At 45.1% G+C, this 26,772-nt stretch overlaps 2 protein-coding genes across 7 annotated transcripts in view; one reads left to right on the plus strand and one right to left on the minus strand.

The window, feature by feature from the left end:
- Positions 1-1,038: 1,038 nt before the first annotated feature.
- Positions 1,039-15,521, minus strand: LOC115124766 (arfaptin-1-like). 4 transcript variants are annotated; one of them, XR_010465248.1, is made up of 9 exons: positions 15,358-15,520; positions 13,046-13,141; positions 11,073-11,112; positions 8,523-8,629; positions 7,301-7,522; positions 3,543-3,700; positions 3,263-3,437; positions 1,564-2,930; positions 1,039-1,338 (listed from the first exon to the last, which is right to left on the minus strand). XR_010465248.1 is itself a non-coding variant. In XM_065025159.1 (8 exons), the coding sequence occupies exons 2-8, from the start codon at positions 13,130-13,132 to the stop codon at positions 2,763-2,765; spliced, it is 954 nt and encodes a 317-aa protein (XP_064881231.1). In that variant the 5' UTR covers positions 13,133-13,141; positions 15,358-15,521; the 3' UTR covers positions 1,039-2,762. The 4 variants fall into 4 exon arrangements, 3 of the variants coding, with proteins under 3 accessions (XP_064881231.1, XP_064881230.1, XP_064881232.1); XM_065025159.1 differs by having other exon boundaries at positions 1,039-2,930; positions 11,073-11,109; positions 15,358-15,521; XM_065025158.1 differs by having other exon boundaries at positions 1,039-2,930.
- Positions 15,522-18,662: 3,141 nt separating this feature from the next.
- Positions 18,663-26,772, plus strand: part of LOC135574226 (galactose-specific lectin nattectin-like) — a 13,256-nt gene continuing 5,146 nt past the window's right edge. The window contains exon 1 of one of the 3 annotated variants that reach the window (XM_065025162.1): positions 18,663-18,901. The gene's annotated coding sequence lies outside the window, so the exon portion shown is untranslated. Of the gene's footprint in view, positions 18,902-26,560 lie in introns of those variants that run through there. The other 2 variants (XM_065025161.1, XM_065025163.1) reach the window with 2 other exon arrangements.

The raw sequence follows: 26,772 nt of genomic DNA on the forward strand, positions 1-26,772 counted from the left end.
AAGATAATCCATCCACCTGACAGGTGTGGCATAATCAAGAATCTGATTAAAAACAGCACGATCAGTACATAGGTGCACCTTGTGCCGGGGACAATAAAAGGCCACTCTAAAATGCTACAGATGTCTCAAGTTGAGGGAGAGTGCAATTGGCATGCTGACTGCAGGAATGTCCACCATAGTTGTTGCCAGATAATTGAATGTTCATTTCTCTACTATAAGCCACCTCCAATGTTGTTTTAGAGAATCTGGCAGTACGTCCAACCGGCCTCACAACCGTAGACCACATGTAACCACGACAACCCAGGACCTCACATCTGGCTTCAATCACCTGATTAGGGACCTAATGAATTGATTTACATCGACTGATTTCCTTTATATGAATTGCAACTCGTTAAAATTTTTGAAATTGTTTTGTGCATATTTTTTAATATTTTTGCTCAGTGTAGTTGATTCTGGTAGGAATCTAAAAGATCCTTATAAAGTCCAAGAAGGTTCTAGAGTGTAAAAGGTTCTAACGGTCTCGAACATTCTACAGTCTCTGGCTTTGGTTCCATATCTCAGCACCGCATGTTAGTTTGGTCCTTTAGTTGTAGGCTGCGTCCCCACATGCTACGCACTTCCCTTTATAGAGTTCCAAAGGTAGTGAACGACGTAGGGAACAGGGTGACATTTTGGACACAGCATTAGTCAATACAGGAGAACTGTACATACTGTATACATAATAATAACAGAAATGCTGTGATAATAACAATGCTATTGCCAAACAGAACTCATATACAGTCAGTGAATAAGAGAAACAGAGTGAACAACAGTCTATGGTCAAGTAGGAGAAACAGAGTGAACAACAGTCTATGGTCAAGTAGGAGAAACAGAGTGAACAACAGTCTATGGTCAAGTAGGAGAAACAGAGTGAACAACAGTCTATGGTCAAGTAGGAGAAACAGAGTGAACAACAGTCTATGGTCAAGTAGGAGAAACAGAGTGAACAACAGTCTATGGTCAAGTAGGAGAGTGAAAACAGAGTCAAGAACAAACAGTCTATAGTCAAGTAGGAGAAACAGAGTGAACAACAGTCTATGGTCAAGTAGGAGAAACAGAGTGAACAACAGTCTATAGTCAAGTAGGAGAAACAGAGTGAACAACAGTCTATGGTCAAGTAGGAGAAACAGAGTGAACAACAGTCTATAGTCAAGTAGGAGAAACAGAGTGAACAACAGTCTATGGTCAAGTAGGAGAAACAGAGTGAACAACAGTCTATAGTCAAGTAGGAGAAACAGAGTGAACAACAGTCTATGGTCAAGTAGCAGGAACAGAGTGAAAAAGGAGAAGGAGGAGAACCTATAGGGTCTATAGGGTAAGAGGAGAACCTATAGGATATATAGGGTAAGAGGAGAACCTATAGGATCTATAGGGTAAGAGGAGAACCTATAGGATCTATAGGGTAAGAGGAGGACCTATAGGGTAAGATGAGAACCTATAGGATCTAGCGGGTAAGAGGAGAATCTATAGGGTAAGAGAAGAATCTGTAGGGTAAGAGGAGAACCTATAGGGTAAGAGGAGAACCTATAGGGTAAGAGGAGAACCTATAGGACCTATAGGGTAAGAGGAGGCCCTATAGGACCTATAGGGTAAGAGGAGGACCTATAGGTTCTATAGGGCAAGAGCAGAAGCTATAGGGTAAGAGGAGAACCTATAGGACCTATAGGGTAAGAGAAGAACCTATAGGACATATAGTGTAAGAGAAGAACCTATAGGACATATAGGGTAAGAGAAGAACCTATAGGGTAAGAGGAGAACCTATAGGGTAAGAGGAGAACCTATAGGATCTATCGGGTAAGAGGAGAACCTATAGAGTAAGAGAATAACCTACAGGGTAAAAGTAGAATCTGTAGGGTAAGAGGAGAACCTATAGGGTAAGATATAGGGTAAGAGGAGAACCTATAGGTTCTATAGGGCAAGAGCAGAAGCTATAGGGTAAGAGGAGAACCTATAGGACCTATAGGGTAAGAGAATAACCTATAGGGTAAGAGGAGAACCTATAGGGTAAGAGAAGAACCTATAGGATCTATAGGGTAAGATGAGAACCTATAGGATCTATCGGATAAGAGGAGAACCTATAGGGTAAGAGAATAACCTATAGGGTAAAAGTAGAATCTGTAGGGTAAGAGGAGAACCTATAGGGTAAGATAATAACCTATAGGTTCTATAGGGTAAGAGGAGAACCTATAGGGTAAGAGGAGAACCTATAGGGTAAGAGAATAACCTATAGGGTAAGAGGAGAACCTATAGGGTAAGAGGAGAACCTATAGGGCCTATAGGGTAAGAGAAGAACCTATAGGACATATAGGGTAAGAGGAGAACCTATAGGGTAAGAGGAGAACCTATAGGGTAAGAGGAGAACCTATAGGGTAAGAGGAGAACCTATAGGACATATAGGGTAAGAGGAGAACCTATAGGGTAAGAGGAGAACCTATAGGGTAAGAGGAGAACCTATAGGACATATAGGGTAAGAGAAGAACCTATAGGATCTATAGGGTAAGAGGAGGACCTATAGGATCTATAGGGTAAGAGGAGGACCTATAGGATCTATAGGGTAAGAGGAGGACCTATAGGGTAAGAGGAGAACCTATAGGACATATAGGGTAAGAGAACAGGAGTGTCGACAATACCCCCTGTTTTGTCCCACAGATGTGGCAGTTGAGAGGCCCCAACTTGCATTAAGATACTGGAAGGTTTCATGGGCCCCCAGACATGGTGGATGGTTATTGGGGTGATGAGCTCTCCTCTAGCCAGGAAGGAGGCTCCGTACCGGGCATGGGTAGCTTGGTGCTTGCCTGCTGCAGGCTGAGCTCCAGGTGCTGGTGGTTGGAGGTGCTGTTGGAGGCTACAGCACCATGGAACAATACCAACTGATGCTGGAGAACCTTTACCTGGGGGGGGAGAGGAGGGGGGGGGGGATTAGTGGGAAAATGAGGGAGGGAGAGGAGTGAATGAGAGGGTGACTCGGGAGGAAGTGATCCCTGGTCACGACCCCACTCTCTGAGGGTGACTCGGGAGGAAGTGATCCCTGGTCACGACCCCACTCTCTGAGGGTGACTCGGGAGGAAGTGATCCCTGGTCACGACCCCACTCTCTGAGGGTGACTCAGTAGGAAGTTATCCCTGACCATGACCCCACTCTCTGAGGGTGACTCGGTAGGAAGTGATCCCTGGTCATAAACGCACCCCCTATTTGACCCCGTCTCCTTACATCGTCTCCTTACCTTATTCTCCTCCAGAAGTTTGAGTTTGACTGACAGGTCGTTTCGGCTCTTCTCATACTTCTCTCTCTGGTTCTGGAAGGTTCTCTGGGCCTGCTCTAGTTTGGGGAGGGTGGCGGTGTCTCGAGGTCCCAGGTTCAAGTCCTCCAGGTCACAACGGTACGCGTCATATTCTATCCTGTAAGACATCGAGCCAAAATGGTCGCTGGCCTAGCGAGATGACACAAAGGTTGTTGCGTTGCGTTGCCTGGTCTCTGTGTGTGTGTGTGTGTGTTAGTGTTACCTGGCTGTCTCGTAGTGTTTCACGTTAACCATGGTGTCCTCTATAGTTTTGTTAACCAGTGTGTTCATATCGGAGGTGAAAGAGTTCATAGCCGAGACCATGACCTCTCCGCTCTTCGACAGGAACCGCTGGGTGTCCCCGTTCAGACCAAACTCTACCTGAGAAATGCAGACCAAGAGGATTTGAGACGACATTTGCACACAAAAAACTGTTGAAAACATTCAAGTCTGTATTTGAAGCCTTATCCAGAAATTAGAATTAAACCAAAAATAAAAGCAATTGTCTTGAGGACGGTGCTGGTAATTTCACCCCCATCTACAGATTACCTCGACTGGCCGGTAACCCCGCACACTGACTCAGTACCGGACCTGAGCCCTAGGACCATACCCAGACTAGAGGACCATACCTCAGGACTACCTGGCCTGATGACTCCTCCTCTGTCTCTCTGAGAAGACCTGAGCCCTAGGACCATACCCAGACTAGAGGACCATACCTCAGGACTACCTGGCCTGATGACTCCTCCTCTTTCTCTCTGAGAAGACCTGAGCCCTAGGACCATACCCAGACTAGAGGACCATACCTCAGGACTACCTGGTCTGATGACTCCTCCTCTTTCTCTCTGAGAAGACCTGAGCCCTAGGACCATACCCAGACTAGAGGACCATACCTCAGGACTACCTGGCCTGATGACTCCTCCTCTGTCTCTCTGAGAAGACCTGAGCCCTAGGACCATACCCAGACTAGAGGACCATACCTCAGGACTACCTGGCCTGATGACTCCTCCTCTTTCTCTCTGAGAAGACCTGAGCCCTAGGACCATACCCAGACTAGAGGACCATACCTCAGGACTACCTGGTCTGATGACTCCTCCTCTTTCTCTCTCAGAAGACCTGAGCCCTAGGACCATACCCAGACTAGAGGACCATACCTCAGGACTACCTGGTCTGATGACTCCTCCTCTTTCTCTCTGAGAAGACCTGAGCCCTAGGACCATACCCAGACTAGAGGACCATACCTCAGGACTACCTGGCCTGATGATGACTCCTCTTTCTCTCTGAGAAGACCTGAGCCGTAGGACCATACCCAGACTAGAGGACCATACCTCAGGACTACCTGGCCTGATGACTCCTCCTCTTTCTCTCTGAGAAGACCTGAGCCCTAGGACCATACCCAGACTAGAGGACCATACCTCAGGACTACCTGGCCTGATGACTCCTCCTCTTTCTCTCTGAGAAGACCTGAGCCGTAGGACCATACCCAGACTAGAGGACCATACCTCAGGACTACCTGGCCTGATGACTCCTCCTCTTTCTCTCTGAGAAGACCTGAGCCCTAGGACCATACCCAGACTAGAGGACCATACCTCAGGACTACCTGGCCTGATGACTCCTCCTCTTTCTCTCTGAGAAGACCTGAGCCCTAGGACCATACCCAGATTAGAGGACCATACCTCAGGACTACCTGGCCTGATGACTCCTCCTCTTTCTCTCTGAGAAGACCTGAGCCCTAGGACCATACCCAGACTAGAGGACCATACCTCAGGACTACCTGGCCTGATGACTCCTCCTCTTTCTCTCTCAGAAGACCTGAGCCCTAGGACCATACCCAGACTAGAGGACCATACCTCAGGACTACCTGGCCTGATGACTCCTTGCTGTCCCCAGTCCACCTTGTAGTCAGCATTTCACTGTGAGGTCTACACCGGTTGGTTAAGGGCTTGTAGTCAGCATTTCACTGTGAGGTCTACACCGGTTGGTTAAGGGCTTGTAGTCAGCATTTCACTGTGAGGTCTACACCGGTTGGTTAAGGGCTTGTAGTCAGCATTTCACTGTGAGGTCTACACCGGTTGGTTAAGGGCTTGTAGTCAGCATTTCACTGTGAGGTCTACACCGGTTGGTTAAGGGCTTGTAGTCAGCATTTCACTGTGAGGTCTACACCGGTTGGTTAAGGGCTTGTAGTCAGCATTTCACTGTGAGGTCTACACCGGTTGGTTAAGGGCTTGTAGTCAGCATTTCACTGTGAGGTCTACACCGGTTGGTTAAGGGCTTGTAGTCAGCATTTCACTGTGAGGTCTACACCGGTTGGTTAAGGGCTTGTAGTCAGCATTTCACTGTGAGGTCTACACCGGTTGGTTAAGGGCTTGTAGTCAGCATTTCACTGTGAGGTCTACACCGGTTGGTTAAGGGCTTGTAGTCAGCATTTCACTGTGAGGTCTACACCGGTTGGTTAAGGGCTTGTAGTCAGCATTTCACTGTGAGGTCTACACCGGTTGTATTTGGCGCATGTGACTAAACGTTTGATTTGATTATTAGCAGAGAGACTGGTACCAAGGCTAGAGGACTGGTACCCAGGCTAGAGGACTGGTACCCAGGCTAGAGGACTGGTACCCAGGCTAGAGGACTGGCACCCAGGCTAGAGGACTGGTACCCAGGCTAGAGGACTGGTGCCCAGGCTGGAGGACTGGTACCCAGGCTAGAGGCCTGGTACCCAGGCTAGAGGACTGGTACCCAGGCTAGAGGACTGGCTAGAGGACTGGTACCCAGGCTAGAGGACTGGTACCCAGGCTAGAGGACTGGTACCCAGGCTAGAGGACTGGTGCCCAGGCTAGAGGACTGGTGCCCAGGCTAGAGGACTGGTACCCAGGCTAGAGGACTGGCTAGAGGACTGGTACCCAGGCTAGAGGACTGGTACCCAGGCTAGAGGACTGGCTAGAGGACTGGTACCCAGGCTAGAGGACTGGTACCAAGGCTAGAGGACTGGTACCCAGGCTAGAGGACTGGCTAGAGGACTGGTACCCAGGCTAGAGGACTGGTACCCAGGCTAGAGGACTGGTACCTAGGCTAGAGGACTGGCTAGAGGACTGGTACCCAGGCTAGAGGACTGGTACCCTGGCTAGAGGACTGGTACCCAGGCTAGAGGACTGGTCCCCAGGCTAGAGGACTGGTGCCCAGGCTAGAGGACTGGTCCCCAGGCTAGAGGACTGGTGCCCAGGCTAGAGGACTGGTGCCCAGGCTAGAGGACTGGTGCCCAGGCTAGAGGACTGGTCCCCAGGCTAGAGGACTGGTCCCCAGACTAGAGGACTGGTACCCAGACTAGAGGACTGGTACCCAGGCTAGAGGACTGGTACCCAGGCTAGAGGACTGGTGCCCAGGCTAGAGGACTGGTGCCCAGGCTAGAGGACTGGTGCCCAGGCTAGAGGACTGGTGCCCAGGCTAGAGGACTGGTCCCCAGACTAGAGGACTGGTCCCCAGACTAGAGGACTGGTTACCCAGACTAGAGGACTGGTACCCAGGCTAGAGGACTGGTACCCAGACTAGAGGACTGGTACCCAGGCTAGAGGACTGGTACCCAGACTAGAGGACTGGTCCCCAGGCTAGAGGACTGGTCCCCAGGCTAGAGGACTGGTACCCAGGCTAGAGGACTGGTACCCAGGCTAGAGGACTGGTACCCAGACTAGAAGATTAGTACCCAGACTAGAGGACTGGTACCCAGACTAGAGGACTGGTCCCCAGACTAGAGGACTGGTACCCAGGCTAGAGGACTGGAACCCAAACTAGAGGACTGGTACCCAAACTAGAGGACTGGTACCCAGACTAGAGGACTGGTACCCAGACTAGAGGACTGGTCCCCAGGCTAGAGGACTGGTACCCAGGCTAGAGGACTGGTACCCAGACTAGAGGACTGGTACCCAGACTAGAGGACTGGTACCCAGACTAGAGGAATGTTCTTTCAAAATAAAATGTATTAAAATCTCTCACGTGTAGTGGCGGCGTTTTGAGGCTGAGTTCGGTAAAGGCATCGCCCAGAGTCCTTTGCGTCTGTGTGACCTGGGCGAGCTGCGTGGCGAGTGTCTGGGCCAGGCAGGTCACGTGATCATAACGGCGGCGGTCATCACGGAGAATGTCGATGCGGGCCTCGAGTTCTGGGTCGACCGTACGGGATCCACGACCCATCTTCTCTGACAGAACCTGCTTAGTACACTGGGGAGGAGGGGGGAGGGGAGAGGAGGGAAGGGCAGAAAGGGGAGTAAGGAATGGAGAGTGAGGAAGGAGAGGAAGAGAGAGAGAGATGTGACATGCAGGACAAGCAGAGAAAGGAGTTTCTTGAAGAGTAACTTGCTCTTCCCCTCATCTCTCCCACCCTCTCTCTATCCCTCTCCCTCCTCCCTCCCTCCCTCTCATCTCTCCCACCCTCTCTCCATCCCTCTCCCTCCTCCCTCCCTCTCATCTCTCCCACCCTCTCTCTATCCCTCTCCCTCCCTCCCTCTCATCTCTCCCACCCTCTCCCTCCTCCCTCCCTCCCCTCCCTCCCACCATCACTCTCCCTCCTCCCTCCCTCTCATCCTCTCCCTCCTCCCTCCCTCTCATCTCTCCCACCCTCTCTATCCCTCTCCTCCTCCCTCCCTCTCTCCATCCCTCTCCCTCCTCCCTCCCTCTCATCTCTCCCACCCTCTCCCTCCTCCCTCCCTCTCATCTCTCCCACCCTCTCTCTATTCCTCTCCCTCCTCCCTCCCTCTCCCTCCCTCCCACCATCCCTCTCATCCTCTCCCTCCTCCCTCCCTCTCATCTCTCCCACCCTCTCTCTATCCCTCTCCCTCCTCCCTCCCTCTCCCTCCCTCTCTCCCACCCTCTCCTCCTCCTCCCTCTCTCCATCATCTCTCCCACCCTCTCCCTCCTCCCTCCCTCTCATCTCTCCCACCCTCTCTCCATCCCTCTCATCTCTCCCACCCTCTCTCCATCCCTCTCCCTCCTCCCTCCCTCTCATCTCTCCCACCCTCTCCCTCCTCCCTCCCTCCCACCCTCTCTCCATCCCTCTCATCTCTCCCACCCTCATCTCTCTCTCCTCGCTCTTTCCTTCCCCATCTCTCTCTCTCCTCCCTTTCCCCTCTCCCCATTCCTCTCCTCCCCCCTCCCTCTCTCTTTCACCCCCTCCCTCCCTCCCTTTCCTTCCCTCCCTTTCCTCCCTCCCCCTCTCTCTCACCTTATAAGTAGTGATGCTCCATTTGCGAACCTGTTCCAGTTTCTCGATGGCGGGCATTTTCTGGTTTCCCGTGACAACCACTGGTCCTGTGGTTGGCTTCCGTGAACCTAGATGGTAGAGACCCAAACAGATATAATATTAGACGAAAACAGAATTTAAAAACGTACATTTGTTTACCATCAGATATCTCTGGAATGCGTGGGAAGACTTTTGAACAGACCAAAATTAAAAATCACTTGGAGCTGATTTGCTGTTGAATAGAGTATAGTATATTAGTATTAGTAGTAGTATAGTATATTAGTAGTAGTATAGTATATTAGTAGTAGTAGTAGTAGTATATTAGTATTAGTAGTAGTATAGTATATTAGTATTAGTAGTAGTATAGTATATTAGTAGTAGTAGTATAGTATATTAGTATTAGTATAGTATATTACTATTAGTAGTAGTATAGTATATTACTATTAGTAGTAGTATAGTATATTAGTAGTAGTAGTAGTATAGTATATTAGTATTAGTAGTAGTATAGTATATTAGTAGTAGTAGTATAGTATATTAGTATTAGTAGTAGTATAGTATATTAGTATTAGTATAGTGTATTAGTAGTAGTAGTAGTATAGTGTATTAGTAGTAGTAGTAGTATAGTGTATTAGTAGTAGTAGTGTAGTATATTAGTAGTAGTAGTGTAGTATATTAGTAGTAGTAGTATAGTATATTAGTATTAGTAGTAGTATAGTGTATTAGTATTAGTAGTAGTATAGTGTATTAGTAGTATAGTATATTAGCATTAGTAGTAGTATAGTATATTAGTATTAGTAGTAGTATAGTATAGTAGTATAGTATAGTGTAGTAGTAGTAGTAGATTAGTATTAGTAGTATAGTATATTAGTAGTAGTAGTAGTAGTATAGTATATTAGTATTAGTAGTAGTATAGTGTATTAGTAGTAGTAGTAGTATAGTATATTAGTAGTAGTAGTAGTATAGTATATTAGTATTAGTAGTAGTATAGTGTATTAGTAGTAGTAGTATAGTATATTAGTAGTAGTATAGTATATTAGTATTAGTAGTAGTATAGTGTATTAGTAGTAGTAGTATAGTATATTAGTATTAGTAGTATAGTATATTAGTATTAGTATAGTATATTAGTAGTAGTAGTAGTAGTAGTATAGTATATTAGTAGTAGTATAGTGTATTAGTAGTAGTAGTAGTATAGTATATTAGTAGTAGTAGTATAGTAGATTAGTAGTAGTAGTAGTAGTAGTATATTAGTAGTAGTAGTAGTAGTATAGTATATTAGTATTAGTAGTATATTATATTAGTAGTAGTAGTAGTATAGTGTATTAGTAGTAGTAGTAGTATAGTATATTAGTATTAGTATAGTGTATTAGTATTAGTAGTAGTATAGTGTATTAGTAGTAGTAGTAGTATAGTATATTAGTAGTAGTAGTATAGTATAGTATATTAGTAGTAGTAGTATAGTATATTAGTATTAGTAGTAGTATAATGTATTAGTAGTAGTAGTATAGTATATTAGTAGTAGTATAGTATATTAGTAGTAGTAGTATAGTATATTAGTAGTAGTAGTAGTATAGTATATTAGTATTAGTAGTAGTATAGTGTATTAGTAGTAGTAGTGTAGTAGTATAGTGTATTAGTAGTAGTAGTAGTGTAATAGTAGTAGTAGTAGTATAGTATATTAGTAGTAGTAGTAGTAGTATAGTATATTAGTATAGTGTATTAGTATTAGTAGTAGTATAGTGTATTAGTAGTAGTATAGTGTATTAGTAGTAGTAGTAGTAGTAGTGTAATAGTAGTAGTAGTAGTATAGTATATTAGTAGTATTAGTAGTAGTATAGTATATTAGTATTAGTAGTAGTATAGTGTATTAGTAGTAGTATAGTGTATTAGTAGTAGTAGTAGTATAGTATATTAGTATTAGTAGTAGTATAGTGTATTAGTAGTAGTAGTAGTAGTATAGTATATTAGTATTAGTAGTAGTATAGTATATTAGTAGTAGTAGTAGTATAGTGTATTAGTAGTAGTAGTAGTAGTATAGTATATTTTATATAGCCAAGTTATCGTTACTCTTTGTGGATTCATTATTACTGTTTTACTTTTCTATTATTTCTCTATTTTCTGCATTGTTGGGAAGGACCCATAAGTCAGCATGTCACTGTTAGTCCACACCTGTTGTTTACCAAGGACCCATAAGTCAGCATGTCACTGTTAGTCCACACCTGTTGTTTACCAAGGACCCATAAGTCAGCATGTCACTGTTAGTCCACACCTGTTGTTTACCAAGGACCCATAAGTCAGCATGTCACTGTTAGTCCACACCTGTTGTTTACCAAGCATGTGACAAATAAAATCACATTTTTAGTCTTATATTTAAATTTGTTTTTATTATTATTATTTTTGCTTAGAAAACCTGGGGTCCAAATTAAAAAGTGCCAAATTCGGCCCACGGGCCACTAGTTTGGGACCACTGCTATAGGGTCTGGGGTGAGAGGTCAGGGGTGAGAGGGTGATTCATTGATTTTATTGCTGCCTTACCCTCATCGGGTTCTGTGTTGTCCTCGACAACGGACTCCTTCTGGTAGGAAGTGAAAACACACAGAATGAAAGAATAGAACACCTGTGCTGAGTCACCTTACAGTCCGGACACACTGAGTCACCTCTACCTGCTGCACACAGTAACGTCACCTTGGACAAACACTGCTGTGTGTGTGTGTGTGTGTGTGTGTGTGTGTGTGTGTGTGTGTGTGTGTGTGTGTAAGCAAAAAGAAGAATGACAAAACAGAGAGAGAGTAGACGGAGAGACGGGGAGGTTAGCAGACGGAGAGACGAGGAGGTTAGCAGACGGAGAGGTTAGCAGACAGAGAGACAGGGAGGTGAGCAGACAGAGAGACAGGGAGGTGAGCAGACAGAGAGACAGGGAGGTGAGCAGACAGAGAGACGGGGAGGTTAGCAGACAAAGAGACGGGGAGGTTAGCAGACAGAGAGACGGGGAGGTGAGCAGACAGAGAGACGGGGAGGTTAGCAGACAAAGAGATGGAGAGGTTTAGCAGACAGAGAGACGGGGAGGTTAGCAGACAGAGAGACAGAGAGGTTAGCAGACAGAGAGATGGGGAGATTTAGCAGACAGAGAGACGGGGAGGTTAGCAGACAGAGAGACGGGGAGGTTAGCAGACAGAGAGGTTAGCAGACAGAGAGACGGGGAGGTTAGCAGACAGAGAGACGGGGAGGTTAGCAGACAGAGAGACGGGGAGGTGAGCAGACAGAGAGACGGGGAGGTTAGCAGACAGAGAGACGGGGAGGTTAGCAGACAGAGAGACGGGGAGGTTAGCAGACAGAGAGACAGGGAGGTTAGCAGACAAAGAGATGGAGAGGTTTAGCAGACAGAGAGACGGGGAGTTTAGCAGACAGAGAGACAGAGAGGTTAGCAGACAGAGAGATGGGGAGATTTAGCAGACAGAGAGACGGGGAGGTTAGCAGACAGAGAGACGGGGAGGTTAGCAGACAGAGAGGTTAGCAGACAGAGAGACGGGGAGGTGAGCAGACAGAGGCAGGGAGGTGAGCAGACAGAGAGACGGGGAGGTTAGCAGACAGAGAGACGGGGAGGTTAGCAGACAGAGAGACGGGGAGGTTAGCAGACAGAGAGACGGGGAGGTTAGCAGACAGAGAGACGGGGAGGTTAGCAGACAGAGAGACGGGGAGGTTAGCAGACAGAGAGGTTAGCAGACAGAGAGACAGGGAGGTTGGCAGACAGAGAGGTTAGCAGCCAGAGAGACAGGGAAGTTTAGCAGACAGAGAGACAGAGAGGTTAGCAGACAGAGAGACAGGGAGGTTAGCAGACAGAGAGACGGGGAGGTTAGCAGACAGAGAGACGGGGAGGTTAGCAGACAGGGAGACGGGGAGGTTAGCAGACAGAGAGACGGGGAGGTTAGTAGACAGAGACAGGGAGGTTAGTAGACAGAGAGACAGGGAGGTTAGCAGACAGAGAGACAGGGAGGTGTGTGTGCGCGTTTGCTTACTTCAGTGCCACAGGTGAGTCACCTGTTGATGACATCATTGTGCCACACCCTTTACCTGACACATCACTGGACAAATCACTGGACAATGGTACTCTTATCTCATAAATACACTGATCAGAACAGTGGACAGGCTGAATGAACCAGTGATGTTATTCATCCGTTCTACATAGTATGATGCTGATAGGCACTAAATACTGATATCCTTGACATGATACAGTGTTATAATAATATTACATACTATATTTAACATAAACACATTGTTCATATTGTTAAAGTAGACTCCGGGATCTGGAAACCTCTCCAATGGTCACTTTTAAATCTTTTTCTATTTACCCAAATTGATTCTGGAAGAATATCCAGAGGAGACCATAGAGAGACTCCGGGTTTTGTTGTTTTTCAAATCACAGAATGCAGTTTTTATATGTCCTCTTCTTGTCCCAAACATATTATCATCAACACTCAGTAGTGTCCTGGATACCTGGTAGTTCTTACCATGTGGATGGCCTCCTGTCCACCAGACCCCTCTCCCTCGCTGGGTATGAGGGTCTCCCCTCTCTGGTTCTCCCCCTCCACCATCATCCTTCCTTTCTTTGTACAGAATACACATTTTATAGACAGTCAAACCCGGAGAAGTTGAAACATGGAAATATAAATATTAGATTCTACTTCCTTTCATTTTGAGCTGAACACTTCCTTTTGAGTGCCATGCCCCTCCTCTCCTCCTCCTCCTCTCTGACTGAGCTTTAATCCTCTCCTCCACCTCCTCTCTGACTGAGCTTTGCTCTTCTTCTCCTCCTCCTCCTCCTCTCTGACTGAGCTTTAATCCTCTCCTCCTCCTCCTCCTCCTCTCTGACTGAGCTTTACTCTTCTTCTCCTCCTCCTCTCTGACTGAGCTTTAATCCTCTCCTCCTCCTCTCTGAGCTTTACTCTTCTCCTCCTCCTCCTCTCTGACTGAGCTTTACTCTTCTCCTCCTCCTCTCTGACTGAGCTTTAATCCTCTCCTCCTCCTCTCTGAGCTTTACTCTTCTCCTCCTCCTCTCTGACTGAGCTTTAATCCTCTCCTCCTCCTCCTCCTCTCTGACTGAGCTTTAATCCTCTCCTCCTCCTCCTCTCTGAGCTTTACTCTTCTCCTCCTCCTCTCTGACTGAGCTTAACTCTTCTTCTCCTCCTCTCTGACTGAGCTTAACTCTTCTTCTCCTCCTCTCTGACTGAGCTTTAATCCTCTCCTCCTCTCTGGGCTTTGCTCTTCTCCTCCTCCTCCTCCTCTCTGACTGAGCTTTACTCTCCTCCTCTCTGACTGAGCTTTACTCTCCTCCTCTCTGACTGAGCTTTACTCTCCTCCTCTCTGACTGAGCTTTACTCTCCTCCTCCCTGACTGAGCTTTACTCTCCTCCTCTCTGACTGAGCTTTACTCTCCTCCTCCTCCCTGACTGAGCTTTACTCTCCTCCTCCCTGACTGAGCTTTACTCTCCTCCTCCCTGACTGAGCTTTACTCTCCTCCTCCCTGACTGAGCTTTACTCTCCTCCTCCTCCCTGACTGAGCTTTACTCTCCTCCTCCCTGACTGAGCTTTACTCTCCTCCTCCCTGACTGAGCTTTACTCTCCTCCTCTCTGACTGAGCTTTACTCTCCTCCTCCTCCCTGACTGAGCTTTACTCTCCTCCTCCTCTCTGACTGAGCTTTACTCTCCTCCTCCCTGACTGAGCTTTACTCTCCTCCTCTCTGACTGAGCTTTACTCTCCTCCTCCCTGACTGAGCTTTACTCTCCTCCTCTCTGACTGAGCTTTACTCTCCTCCTCCTCCCTGACTGAGCTTTACTCTCCTCCTCCCTGACTGAGCTTTACTCTCCTCCTCTCTGACTGAGCTTTACTCTCCTCCTCCTCTCTGACTGAGCTTTACTCTCCTCCTCCTCTCTGACTGAGCTTTACTCTCCTCCTCCTCTCTGACTGAGCTTTACTCTCCTCCTCCCTGACTGAGCTTTACTCTCCTCCTCTCTGACTGAGCTTTACTCTCCTCCTCCTCTCTGACTGAGCTTTACTCTCCTCCTCCTCTCTGACTGAGCTTTACTCTCCTCCTCCTCTCTGACTGAGCTTTACTCTCCTCCTCCCTGACTGAGCTTTACTCTCCTCCTCTCTGACTGAGCTTTACTCTCCTCCTCCTCTCTGACTGAGCTTTACTCTCCTCCTCCCTGACTGAGCTTTACTCTCCTCCTCTCTGACTGAGCTTTACTCTCCTCCTCCCTGACTGAGCTTTACTCTTCTCCTCCTCCTCTCTGACTGAGCCTTCCTACTCTCCACTCCAGCTGTCCAACTACCACAGGGTCGTTCTGGTTTGGTTAGCATACACTGCCACCTGCGGTTATTCACCAACACTACAAACACACACGTAAACTAGTAACGTTACTGTTGTTGTCATTCAATGACAGAATAGTTGTCTCGTAAATCATTTGTATAACAACCGGATAAAATGTCTATAATTCTAGTATAATAAGCTTGGCCCATTGCAAATAGCCCACAATAAACATTCACAACACACATAGTTTATACAACAAGTTGGCCAGGGCAGTGAGAGGTTTCGATGTCTTCCTCTCATCTGACTACTAGTCACACGACGGACAGATAGTCATATCAATTAGAAATCATTCGCAATCCATTTCTCTATACAACATCCGCTGTTTCCGTGATTAGAAGTATAAGTTAGGCCTGTTTAAAGTACAACTTGTCGGCTACTTACTCGTTGTTAGTTATGAATGTCGCCTGGCGAACAAAACGTAAACAACGACCAGAAAAGTTTGCAAAGTTTTACCTTCTATTTCTTTCAGATGTATTTCTTCGTCCGTTTCCTTTGATTTAATATCTAGATCAATGTCAAACTGCGCCAGGAAACTATTAGAGACTTTGGGACAAAAGTACAATTGGAACTTTTCGGAAAACCGGAAATGTAAAACAAAATATCGAAACTACATTCAAATCCCGGAAGTATTTCTACCTTGCTGTGCGTAAGGTCGTAACTAGTTAACACAGCCACAAAGTCATTAACAAACGGACTATTTCTAGAATTGATCTTCTTAAAATGTGATTTTAAATCGAACCTTAACCAAATTGACAACTTTATGGCTAATCCTAAACTTAAATTAAGATTTCAAAAAACGAAGTTTTGTTTTCTAGAATTATTACTATCGCCAAATTTGTAGTTTGTGGCTGTGCTATCTAGTGGGAATCTGTGCGTAGCCACAATGTAGGAGAAGCGTCAAGGGACGTTTTTTTTCCTGAATAATCTGAGACTACATTTCTTCTTCTTTTTATTTTTTAAATCATCATCAATGTGATCCCAAAGGTTCACCAGGGCCCAGTTGATCTAAAAGTATCTGGATTTCGTCTCTCAAATAGGATTAAATTAATAGAACGGACAAATCATTGAACTGAATGGGGACTTCCGATCTATTCATTCCATTTCTATGTTATCTGATCGGGCGAAATCCAGATAGATCACGTTAGAAAAACTAGGCCCCAGAGTTGCTCGAACACCTATCATAGGACCATGTAACAGCATAACTCTAGAGTCTAGACCGTCCCCTCGCCCATACCCGGGCACGAACCAGGGACCCTCTACACACATCAACAACACGAAGCATCGTTACCCATCGCTCCACAAAAGTCGCGGTCCTTGCAGAGGCAAGGGGAAACTACTACTTCAAGGGCTCAGAACAAGTGACGTCACCGATTGAAACGCTATTTAGCGCACACCACCGCTAACTAAGCTAGCCGTTTCACATCCGTTACATGTGTCACCAGGTTTCAATAAATACATGATGTTATTCTTCCTGTAAACAACTAATCTCCCAACCTAGATAGGTTATTAGCAGAATACTGTCAATAAATTGTACAGATATTAATCTGAAAGGTATTTACCCCCAAAACTGATCTGGGACCAGGCTAGCACTTCTGACGTCAATGGGACTTCCTGTTTTAATAAAGTTTTTTTTTAAACGGCCGTTGAGATGCTCGTTTTTTGGTCCCGGGTGTCTAAGTAAGAAGTTGAACACTTTACAGTAGGATAAATCCTTTGGGGGTGACACACTTAGTTGCTGGAGGACCGAGTTTCTGAGGGTTTTCGCTCCTCCCTTATACTTGATTGATCAATTAAGGTCATTGATTAGTTAGGGACTCCTTTCACCTGGTTGTCGAAAGGAAATAGAAAAAATCTGCAGACAAACGACACAGCCCACCAGGAATTAGAGACCCTGCTATAGGAACAGCTTCCCCTTAGAGACAATGCTATGGGAACAGCTTCCCCTTAGAGACAATGCTATGGGAACAGCTTCCCCTTAGAGACAATGCTATGGGAACAGCTTCCCCTTAGAGACAATGCTATGGGAACAGCTTCCCCTTAGAGACAATGCTATGGGAACAGCTTCCCCTTAGAGACAATGCTATGGGAACAGCTTCCCCTTAGAGACAATGCTATGGGACCAGCTTCCCCTTAGAGACAATGCTATGGGACCAGCTTCCCCTTAGAGACAATGCTATGGGAACAGCTTCCCCTTAGAGACAATGCTATGGGAACAGCTTCCCCTAAGAGACAATGCTATGGGACCAGCTCCTTAGAGGCCATGCTATAGGAACATCTCCTTAGAGGCCCTGCTATAGGAACAGCTCCTTAGAGACCCTGCTATAGGAACATCTCCTTAGAGACAATGCTATGGGAACAGCTTCCCCTAAGAGACAATGCTATGGGACCAGCTCCTTAGAGGCCATGCTATAGGAACATCTCCTTAGAGGCCCTGCTATAGGAACAGCTCCTTAGAGACCCTGCTATAGGAACATCTCCTTAGAGGCCCTGCTATAGGAACAACTCCTTAGAGACCCTGCTATAGGAACAGCTCCTTAGAGGCCCTGCTATAGGAACAGCTCCTTAGAGACCCTGCTATAGGAACATCTCCTTAGAGGCCCTGCTATAGGAACAACTCCTTAGAGGCCCTGCTATAGGAACAACTCCTTAGAGGCCATGCTATAGGAACAGCTCCTTAGAGACCCTGCTATAGGAACAACTCCTTAGAGACCAGCTTCCCCTTGGAACATCTCTTAGAGACCCTGCTATAGGAACAGCTCCTTAAATGACTAGCTAGTTAGGAACAGCTCCTTAGGACCCTATGAAATGGCAGCTCCTTAGAGACCCTGCTTTCTAGGAACAACTCCTGTAGAGACTAGCTAGTTAGCGGTGTGAAATCTCTCTGAGCTTAACACTAGCTAGTTAGCGGTGTGAAATGACTAGCTAGTTAGCGGTGTGAAATGGCTAGCTAGTTAGCGGTGTGAAATTTCTAGCCAGTTAGCGGTGTGAAATGACTAGCTAGTTAGCGGTGTGAAATGACTAGCTAGTTAGCGGTGTGAAATGGCTAGCTAGATAGCGGTGTGAAATGGCTAGCCAGTTAGCGGTGTGAAATGACTAGCTAGTTAGCGGTGTGAAATGGCTAGCTAGTTAGCAGTGTGAAATGGCTAGCTAGTTAGCGGTGTGAAATGACTAGCTAGTTAGCGGTGTGAAATGGCTAGCCAGTTAGCGGTGTGAAATGACTAGCTAGTTAGCAGTGTGAAATGGCTAGCTAGTTAGCAGTGTGAAATGACTAGCTAGTTAGCGGTGTGAAATGACTAGCTAGTTAGCGGTGTGAAATGACTAGCTAGTTAGCGGTGTGAAATGACTAGCCAGTTAGCTGTGTGCTAGTAGCATTCAATCGGGGACGTCACTCGCTCTGAGACCTAGTTGTTTCCTAGACAGGTAATGATTCTTTGTGGGTGATGGTTGCTGATGAGTTCAAAGGATCCCTGGTTTGAGCCCAGGTTGGGCAAGGAAGCAGTACTGTTACACTAGAACAGTTATGGTTTGGTGAGCATGTACTGTCACCTTGTGGTCATTCATTAGTCCTACACACACTGTTGCTGGTTTAAATTGAACCTTTATTCAACTAGGCAAGTCCAAATCTTATTTACAATGACGGCCTATACCGGCCAAACTCAGACCATACTGGGACAATTGTGCGCCGCCTTATAGGACTCCCAATCACGGCCGGTTGTGATACACCTGGATTCGAACCAGGGTGTCCGTAGTGACGCCTCTAGTACTGAGGTGAAGTGCCTTAGACCGCTGCGCAACTCGGGAGTCACATTTAATGACAGAATAGTTTTTTGGTATAGTTGACCGAAAAGCGATCTATTGCAGCCAACTCAAGCCACAGAGTCTGCCGTAGTTTAGACTACTCGTTTGATTGGGGTATTTTATCAACGCACAGTAGTGATGCCAGAAGAATCTGTTTACTTTGCAGTCGGCAGCTTTCCATCTTTATCTAGAGAGAACGGTACGTGACGAGAACATTCTAATCACACTTCCTTATGACATTCAAAACAAAATGAACCTAGAACAAATGAAATAAGGACATTGAATTATCATTGTCCATTGGCCATGTTACAAATGGCTCCCTATTCCCTATATAGTGCACCACTTTTCACTGAAACCTATAGGCCCCAGGTGTAAGTAGTGCGCTATATACAGAGGCATTTTGGGCTACATGGCAGCCCGCTGATGTCCAGCCATGGCGTGTGTTAGGGAATTGGAAGAATGGGCACAATTCTCAGAACAATAACTGAGTACATTTAACAACCTGAAATGAACTGATTAAAACACGTGAAGGGTAAGCTACTATCAAAAGCGTTTGAGTCATTTCAATCAGACACATCAGAAGACGCTATGTCAACGTTGCAGTCAACTGCTTCATGTTTACTGTAAAGAACGTTTGTGGTCCATATGCGAAGAAAGGACGTTTGTGGTACATGCGTGGCGACTACCGCTTCCTCCTGATTCCGCTGAAACTCTGAACCCCGCTCTGCCTACCTAAACACAACGTGACCCGTCCTCCTGAAGAGTCTCTACTCCGTCGCGCCGTTAGCTTTCTTCAACTAGGGGCAACACGTCAGGCTGAGGAATGAGTTTCACAAGCTACTATATATATGTACTATTTACTTCCCTTAACTAAATATTACTCTCTCGTCACCTGGTTTATTACTAGGTACTACCTTTGTGACCCAAATAAATCAAGTTCTACAGAATGTTAAAAGAAGTACATTTTCCCCAGTCTCCCTGTGAGTTGCACAGAGTCTTATCAACAGCCAACATACACACCCACCCACACACAAACACACAAACACAGTAGTTATATTAGTAGTATAGGGCTGTGTGTGTAGTTGTATTAGTAGTATATGTAGTTGTATTAGTAGTATATGTAGTTGTATTAGTAGTATGGGGCTGTGTGTGTAGTTGTATTAGTAGTATGGGGCTGTGTGTGTAATTGTATTAGTAGTATGGGGCTGTGTGTGTAGTTGTATTAGTAGTATCGGGCTGTGTGTGTAGTTGTATTAGTAGTATAGGGCTGTGTGTGTAGTTGTATTAGTAGTATAGGGCTGTGTGTGTAGTTGTATTAGTAGTATGGGGCTGTTTGTGTAGTTGTATTAGTAGTATAGGGCTGTGTGTGTAGTTGTATTAGTAGTATATGTAGTTGTATTAGTAGTATGGGGCTGTTTGTGTAGTTGTATTAGTAGTATATGTAGTTGTATTAGTAGTATAGGGCTGTTTGTGTAGTTGTATTAGTAGTATATGTAGTTGTATTAGTAGTATGGGGCTGTTTGTGTAGTTGTATTAGTAGTATGGGGCTGTTTGTGTAGTTGTATTAGTAGTATATGTAGTTGTATTAGTAGTATAGGGCTGTGTGTGTAGTTGTATTAGTAGTATGGGGCTGTGTGTGTAGTTGTATTAGTAGTATGGGGCTGTTTGTTAGTAGGGCTGTTGTGTGTAGTTGTATTAGTAGTATAGGGCTGTATGTGTAGTTGTATTAGTAGTATATGTAGTTGTATTAGTAGTATAGGGCTGTGTGTGTAGTTGTATTAGTAGTATAGGGCTGTATGTGTAGTTGTATTAGTAGTATATGTAGTTGTATTAGTAGTATAGGGCTGTGTGTGTAGTTGTATTAGTAGTATATGTAGTTGTATTAGTAGTATGGGGCTGTATGTGTAGTTGTATTAGTAGTAGGGCTGTGTGTGTAGTTGTATTAGTAGTATAGGGCTGTGTGTGTAGTTGTATTAGTAGTATAGGCTGTGTGTGTAGTTGTATTAGTAGTATAGGGCTGTTTGTGTAGTTGTATTAGTAGTATAGGGCTGTTTGTGTAGTTGTATTAGTAGTATATGTAGTTGTATTAGTAGTATGGGGCTGTATGTGTAGTTGTATTAGTAGTATATGTAGTTGTATTAGTAGTATAGGGCTGTGTGTGTAGTTGTATTAGTAGTATGGGGCTGTGTGTGTAGTTGTATTAGTAGTATATGTAGTTGTATTAGTAGTATGGGGCTGTATGTGTAGTTGTATTAGTAGTAGGGCTGTGTGTGTAGTTGTATTAGTAGTATGGGGCTGTGTGTGTAGTTGTATTAGTAGTATAGGGCTGTATGTGTAGTTGTATTAGTAGTATGGGGCTGTATGTGTAGTTGTATTAGTAGTATGGGGCTGTGTGTGTAGTTGTATTAGTAGTATGGGGCTGTATGTAGTTGTATTAGTTGTATTAGTAGTATGGGGCTGTGTGTAGTTGTATTAGTAGTATAGGGCTGTATGTGTAGTTGTATTAGTAGTATAGGGCTGTGTGTGTAGTTGTATTAGTAGTATATGTAGTTGTATTAGTAGTATAGGGCTGTATGTGTAGTTGTATTAGTAGTATATGTTTGTATTAGTAGTATAGGGCTGTGTGTGTAGTTGTATTAGTAGTATATGTAGTTGTATTAGTAGTATAGGGCTGTATGTGTATTTGTATTAGTAGTATGGGGCTGTATGTGTAGTTGTGTTAGTTGTGTAATTGTGTCACCTGAATAAAGATGTTGTGTTTGTCCTCTGTAACTCTATCTAGGTTACGATGAGTAAACAATCCCAATTGTTTCAGAAAGTTTGATATGATAGTTTTGTTGTCGTCAGGTCGTCGTCAAGGCTGGAACATCGGGTCCTGTGCTCCAAGGGAATGGAGACCTCAGAACCAAAACAATGAGGTCCTTGATCCCCCTGCAGTTAGATTCCCCTCTTCAGGCTTGACATTGAAATGATTGAACATGTCTGGTGTAATATGACTTTTGATTGCATTCGGTACTTATGAACTGCAATACACTCACTGAACATCTGGGCCCTTATTCACAAAGAGTCTCAGAGTAGAAGATCTGGGCCCTTATTGACAAAGAGTCTCAGAGTAAAAGATCTTGGTCCTTATTCACAAAGAGTCTCAGAGTAAAAGATCTGAGCCCTTATTCACAAAGAGTCTCAGAGTAGGTGATCTGGGCCCTTATTTACCTTCACCTCTCCCGGAGACCATTGAGGAGTTGCAAATATAAGCCAAGGGACAAAACGGGGTAAAAAAAAACAATAACCTTGTGGCCAAACAACCCTGACACACCTGGTCATAGTCTGGCCTGGTTAGTTGTGGGGCAGGAGGCCGCTTGGATTTGTTTTATTTTTTTATAACTTGCCAATGTATTAATCACTACATTTAGCAAACATTAGATAGTTAATCCAGAGATTCTTACCTTTGCCTTGATTCAGCAGTCTCGTCCAGATCATCATGGTATTTGTAGTTCTCTATGATAGCCTCATTAGCAGCTAATTAGCATAAAGTCACCTTGTCAAAGAGGCATTGACATGGTTATCAAAATGTCAGGGTAAGCCTACATGAATAAATAAAGGTGAAACGTTTTTTTTTTTACATAAAAAAATGAAACAGCCCTTATTTTAAGTGTTTCTTAAATCCCCTATGGCGAAAAATGTATGGTGGAAAAATGATTGGTACCATTTCCCTGTTCGACCGCTAGGTCTTATGGGTATTATGACTCATACTGTGGGACTCTATGGAACGCTGCCGTTTGTCTTGCAGAGGCAGTTGCAGTGTGTTCTGTGTGGTGCATAGGTTGGGTTTATCAAATTTACACGTCGCAAAAAAAAAAACTACAGCATTATCGCACAAAATGCTACGCAGCATCATCTGGATATGTCTGCAACAAAAGTTCAACATTCACCTTCTGCGACCATTTCTGTCAAACCGTCTACTCTCTCCACTGGCTTCCAGTTGAAGCTCGCATCCGCTACAAGACCATGGTGCTTGCCTACGGAGCTGTGAGGGGAACGGCACCTCAGTACCTCCAGGCTCTGATCAGGCCCTACACCCAAACAAGGGCACTGCGTTCATCCACCTCTGGCCTGCTCGCCTCCCTACCACTGAGGAAGTACAGTTCCCGCGCAGCCCAGTCAAAACTGTTCGCTGCTCTGGCCCCCCAATGGTGGAACAAACTCCCTCACGACCACCTTCCGGAGACACCTGAAACCCCACCTCTTTAAGGAATACCTAGGATAGGATAAAGTAATCCTTCTCACCCCCCCCCCCCCCTTAAAAGATTTAGATGCACTATTGCAAAGTGGCTGTTCCACTGGATGTCTTAAGGTGAACGCACCAATTTGTAAGTCGCTCTGGATAAGAGCGTCTGCTAAATGACTTAAATGTAAATGTAAATGTACACATAATTCGATAAATCCCATTTAAGCAACACACATAAAGCTTAACGCAGCTTCCATAGGAAATGAATGTATTTGTGGTGTGCAGAAACGCAATGACCTGACGCCGCCGTTGTGATCGAGTCATTATGCACCAAACGTTATTCATATACCGCTTGATATAAATATTGGCAGGTGAATGTTGAACTTTTGTTGAGCACATACTGTGTACCATATTGCGCAATGAAGCGGTAGGTGTGATCAAGGAGTTGCATAAACGCGACTTCCTGTCGGTTTTTTCTTCAGGAGGGGTTATAGGCTACATGCAGCTATTTATATGTTTTACACAAAATACTTTTGTCGAAATGTTCGTGCAAACTGTGTGGTCAGTATTGCAAACGTAATAACGATTTAATGTTCTTCTTAGCTGCTGAGTTACATGCAACTATTTACTCTCGCCAAGATATTAGCATATATGGCAAAACTATGGCGCCGGGCGATACAAAACGATCCCGCCCCAGTGTCAGACTCTTTTCACCGGTATTCATAGTTGCTCGGCCGCCTGAAACTTTAGGCTGCCCAGAGGTGGAACACAAACAAGCAGTCTAATTAGCGATGACATGTCCGTTATTCATCGTCACTACAAACATTGGCTAAGCTGTGCGGGAGTCAGTCAAGTAGTGGTATCTTTTCAGGAACTAAGATTGTGACAACAACTATAAAGATGACCCAAAAACATCATCACAAAACAAAAAGGGGCCAAAGTGTAGGGGCTGCGTCATGCTTGTTCAACTGCAGTATCCGTTACGACAGACAGATAGGTTGTAGCCCTCAGAATATATACACTGCTCAAAAAAATAAAGGGAACACTAAAATAACACATCCTAGATCTGAATGAATGAAATATTCTTATTAAATACTTTTTTCTTTACATAGTTGAATGTGCTGACAACAAAATCACACACAAATTATCAATGGAAATAAAATGTATCAACCCATGGAGGTCTGGATTTGGAGTCACACTCAAAATCAAAGTGGAAAACCACACTAGCTAACATTAAGGTTAGGGTTGGGGGAAGGGTTAGCTAACATTAAGGTTAGGGGAAGGGTTAGCTAACATTAAGGTTAGGGTTGGGGAAGGGTTGGCTAACATTAGGGTTGGGGGAAGGGTTAGCTAACATTAAGGTTGGGTTGGGGAAGGGTTGGCTAACATTAAGGTTAGGGTTGGGGGAAGGGTTAGCTAACATTAAGGTTAGGGTTGGGGGTAGGGTTAGCTAACATTAAGGTTAGGGGAAGGGTTAGCTAACATTAAGGTTAGGGTTGGGGGAAGGGTTAGCTAACATTAAGGTTAGGGTTGGGGGAAGGGTTAGCTAACATTAAGGTTAGGGTTGGGGGAAGGGTTAGCTAACATTAAGTTTGGGGGAAGGGTTAGCTAACATTAAGGTTAGGGTTGAGGGAAGGGTTAGCTAACATTAAGGTTAGGGTTGGGGGAAGGGTTAGCTAACATTAAGGTTAGGGTTGGGGGAAGGGTTAGCTAACATTAAGGTTAGGGTTGGGGGAAGGGTTAGCTAACATTAAGGTTAGGGTTGGGGGAAGGGTTAGCTAACATTAAGGTTAGGGTTGGGGGAAGGGTTAGCTAACATTAAGGTTAGGGGAAGGGTTAGCTAACATTAAGGTTAGGAGAAGGGTTAGCTAACATTAAGGTTGGGGGAAGGGTTAGCTAACATTAAGGTTAGGGAAGGGTTAGCTAACATTTAGGGTTGGGGGAAGGGTTAGCTAACATTAAGGTTAGGGTTGGGGAAGGGTTAGCTAACATTAGGGTTGGGGGAAGGGTTAGCTAACATTAAGGTTAGGGTTGGGGGAAGGGTTAGCTAACATTAAGGTTGGGGAAGGGTTAGCTAACATTTAGGATTGGGGGAAGGATTAGCTAACATTAAGGTTAGGGTTGGGGGAAGGGTTAGCTAACATTAAGGTTAGGGTTGGGGGAAGGGTTAGCTAACATTTAGGGTTGGGGGAAGGGTTAGCTAACATTAAGGTTAGGGTTGTTACAGTTGGGTTGTTAGACATTTGCGTTATACGCCCCAACGACCCACTACAACTAACCACTCTCCTTTGGTTTTGGGCCTAGTGTACTATTTACTGTATGTTACGTCTGGCCACTGAGACCAGGCTGCAATTACAAAAGGAAAACATGAAAGGACCCCCTGGGAAAGATGGAACATCGCTCACAGATGCACGGCATTCCAAATGGGTGAAACTTTCCTTCAGAAAACGGTCAAATCTGTGAGCTAACTTGGGACAAATAAAATACTACCACATGGTCAATTCATAAAGCACATAAAGGACGAGTAAAAATTATATAGAAAATGATGTTGTTCAAGAGAAGAAGTTTCTATTGGGAAGATGCTATCTAATGTGTGACCACAAGTTGTCAAAGTGAGTGATAATTCCTACTGGTTATATTGGGCTCCATGTTTAGACTTCAAAGACAACTTTGGTAGTGTTATTAACCTTACAATATCTGGAATCGTGTAGGCTATAGAATTATAGAGGAGGGATGTTTCTCTGAAGTTCAGGCAGTACGGCCCAAACCTGAGTCAGTAGGGCCCAAACCTGAGTCAGTAGGGCTCAAACCTGAGTCAGTAGGGCCCAAACCTGAGTCAGTAGGGCCCAAACCTGAGTCAGTAGGGCCCAAACCTGAGTCAGTAGGGCCCAAACAAGCTTGTTTCTCTGAACCTGAGTCAGTAGGGCCCAAACCTGAGTCTGTAGGGCCCAAACCTGAGTCAGTAAGGCTCAAACCTGAGTCAGTAGGGCCCAAACCTGAGTCAGTAGGGCCCAAACCTGAGTCAGTAGGGCTCAAACCTGAGTCAGTAGGGCTCAAACCTGAGTCAGTAGGAACCAAACCTGAGTCAGTAGGGCCCAAACCTGAGTCAGTAGGGCCCAAACCTGAGTAATTAGGGCCCAAACAAGCTTGTTTCTCTGAAGCTCAGGCAGTAGGCCCAAACAAGCTTGTTTCTCTGAACCTCTGTGACTTAATTTGCCGCTACAGAATCACAGTGTTCAGAGACTACAGTAGATATCAGGGTCCTCTGTCCTTGTTCCTCCAGTCTGGCGTCAATCACTATCAACAGATTGGAGTTTAACCCCATAACATTCTGATTCAAGTCTAGTGACCATCAACCCAAATGTCACAAACAGAACAGTGGAAATCAACCCAAATGTCACAAACAGAACAGTGGAAATCAACCCAAATGTCCCAGACAGAAGAGTGGAAATCAACCCAAATGTCACAAACAGAACAGTGGAAATCAACCCAAATGTCACAAACAGAACAGTGGAAATCAACCCAAATGTCACAAACAGAACAGTGGAAATCAACCCAAATGTCACAAACAGAACAGTGGAAATCGTGTGTATTACGATTAAATATGATGAATATTGTTTTAATCTCTAAAAGGATTATGCACTTTATTCATTTGAAATATTCCCGGTACAAAGTCAATTCAGGAAGTGAATTTAAATTCCATTTCAACTTAAAGGATGATAGAGAGAGATAGAGAAAAATAGAGGGAGGGGTCTGACTGGATGGGTCCTTAAAAAGGAGAGGAGGGAGAGGAAGAACTCAACTCACAGGCAGGACAGAGAGAGAGAGAGAGACTAGAACTC

The sequence above is a fragment of the Oncorhynchus nerka genome, linkage group LG12, assembly GCF_034236695.1.
Source record: "Oncorhynchus nerka isolate Pitt River linkage group LG12, Oner_Uvic_2.0, whole genome shotgun sequence".
In the NCBI taxonomy this organism is placed as follows: Eukaryota; Metazoa; Chordata; class Actinopteri; order Salmoniformes; family Salmonidae; genus Oncorhynchus; species Oncorhynchus nerka.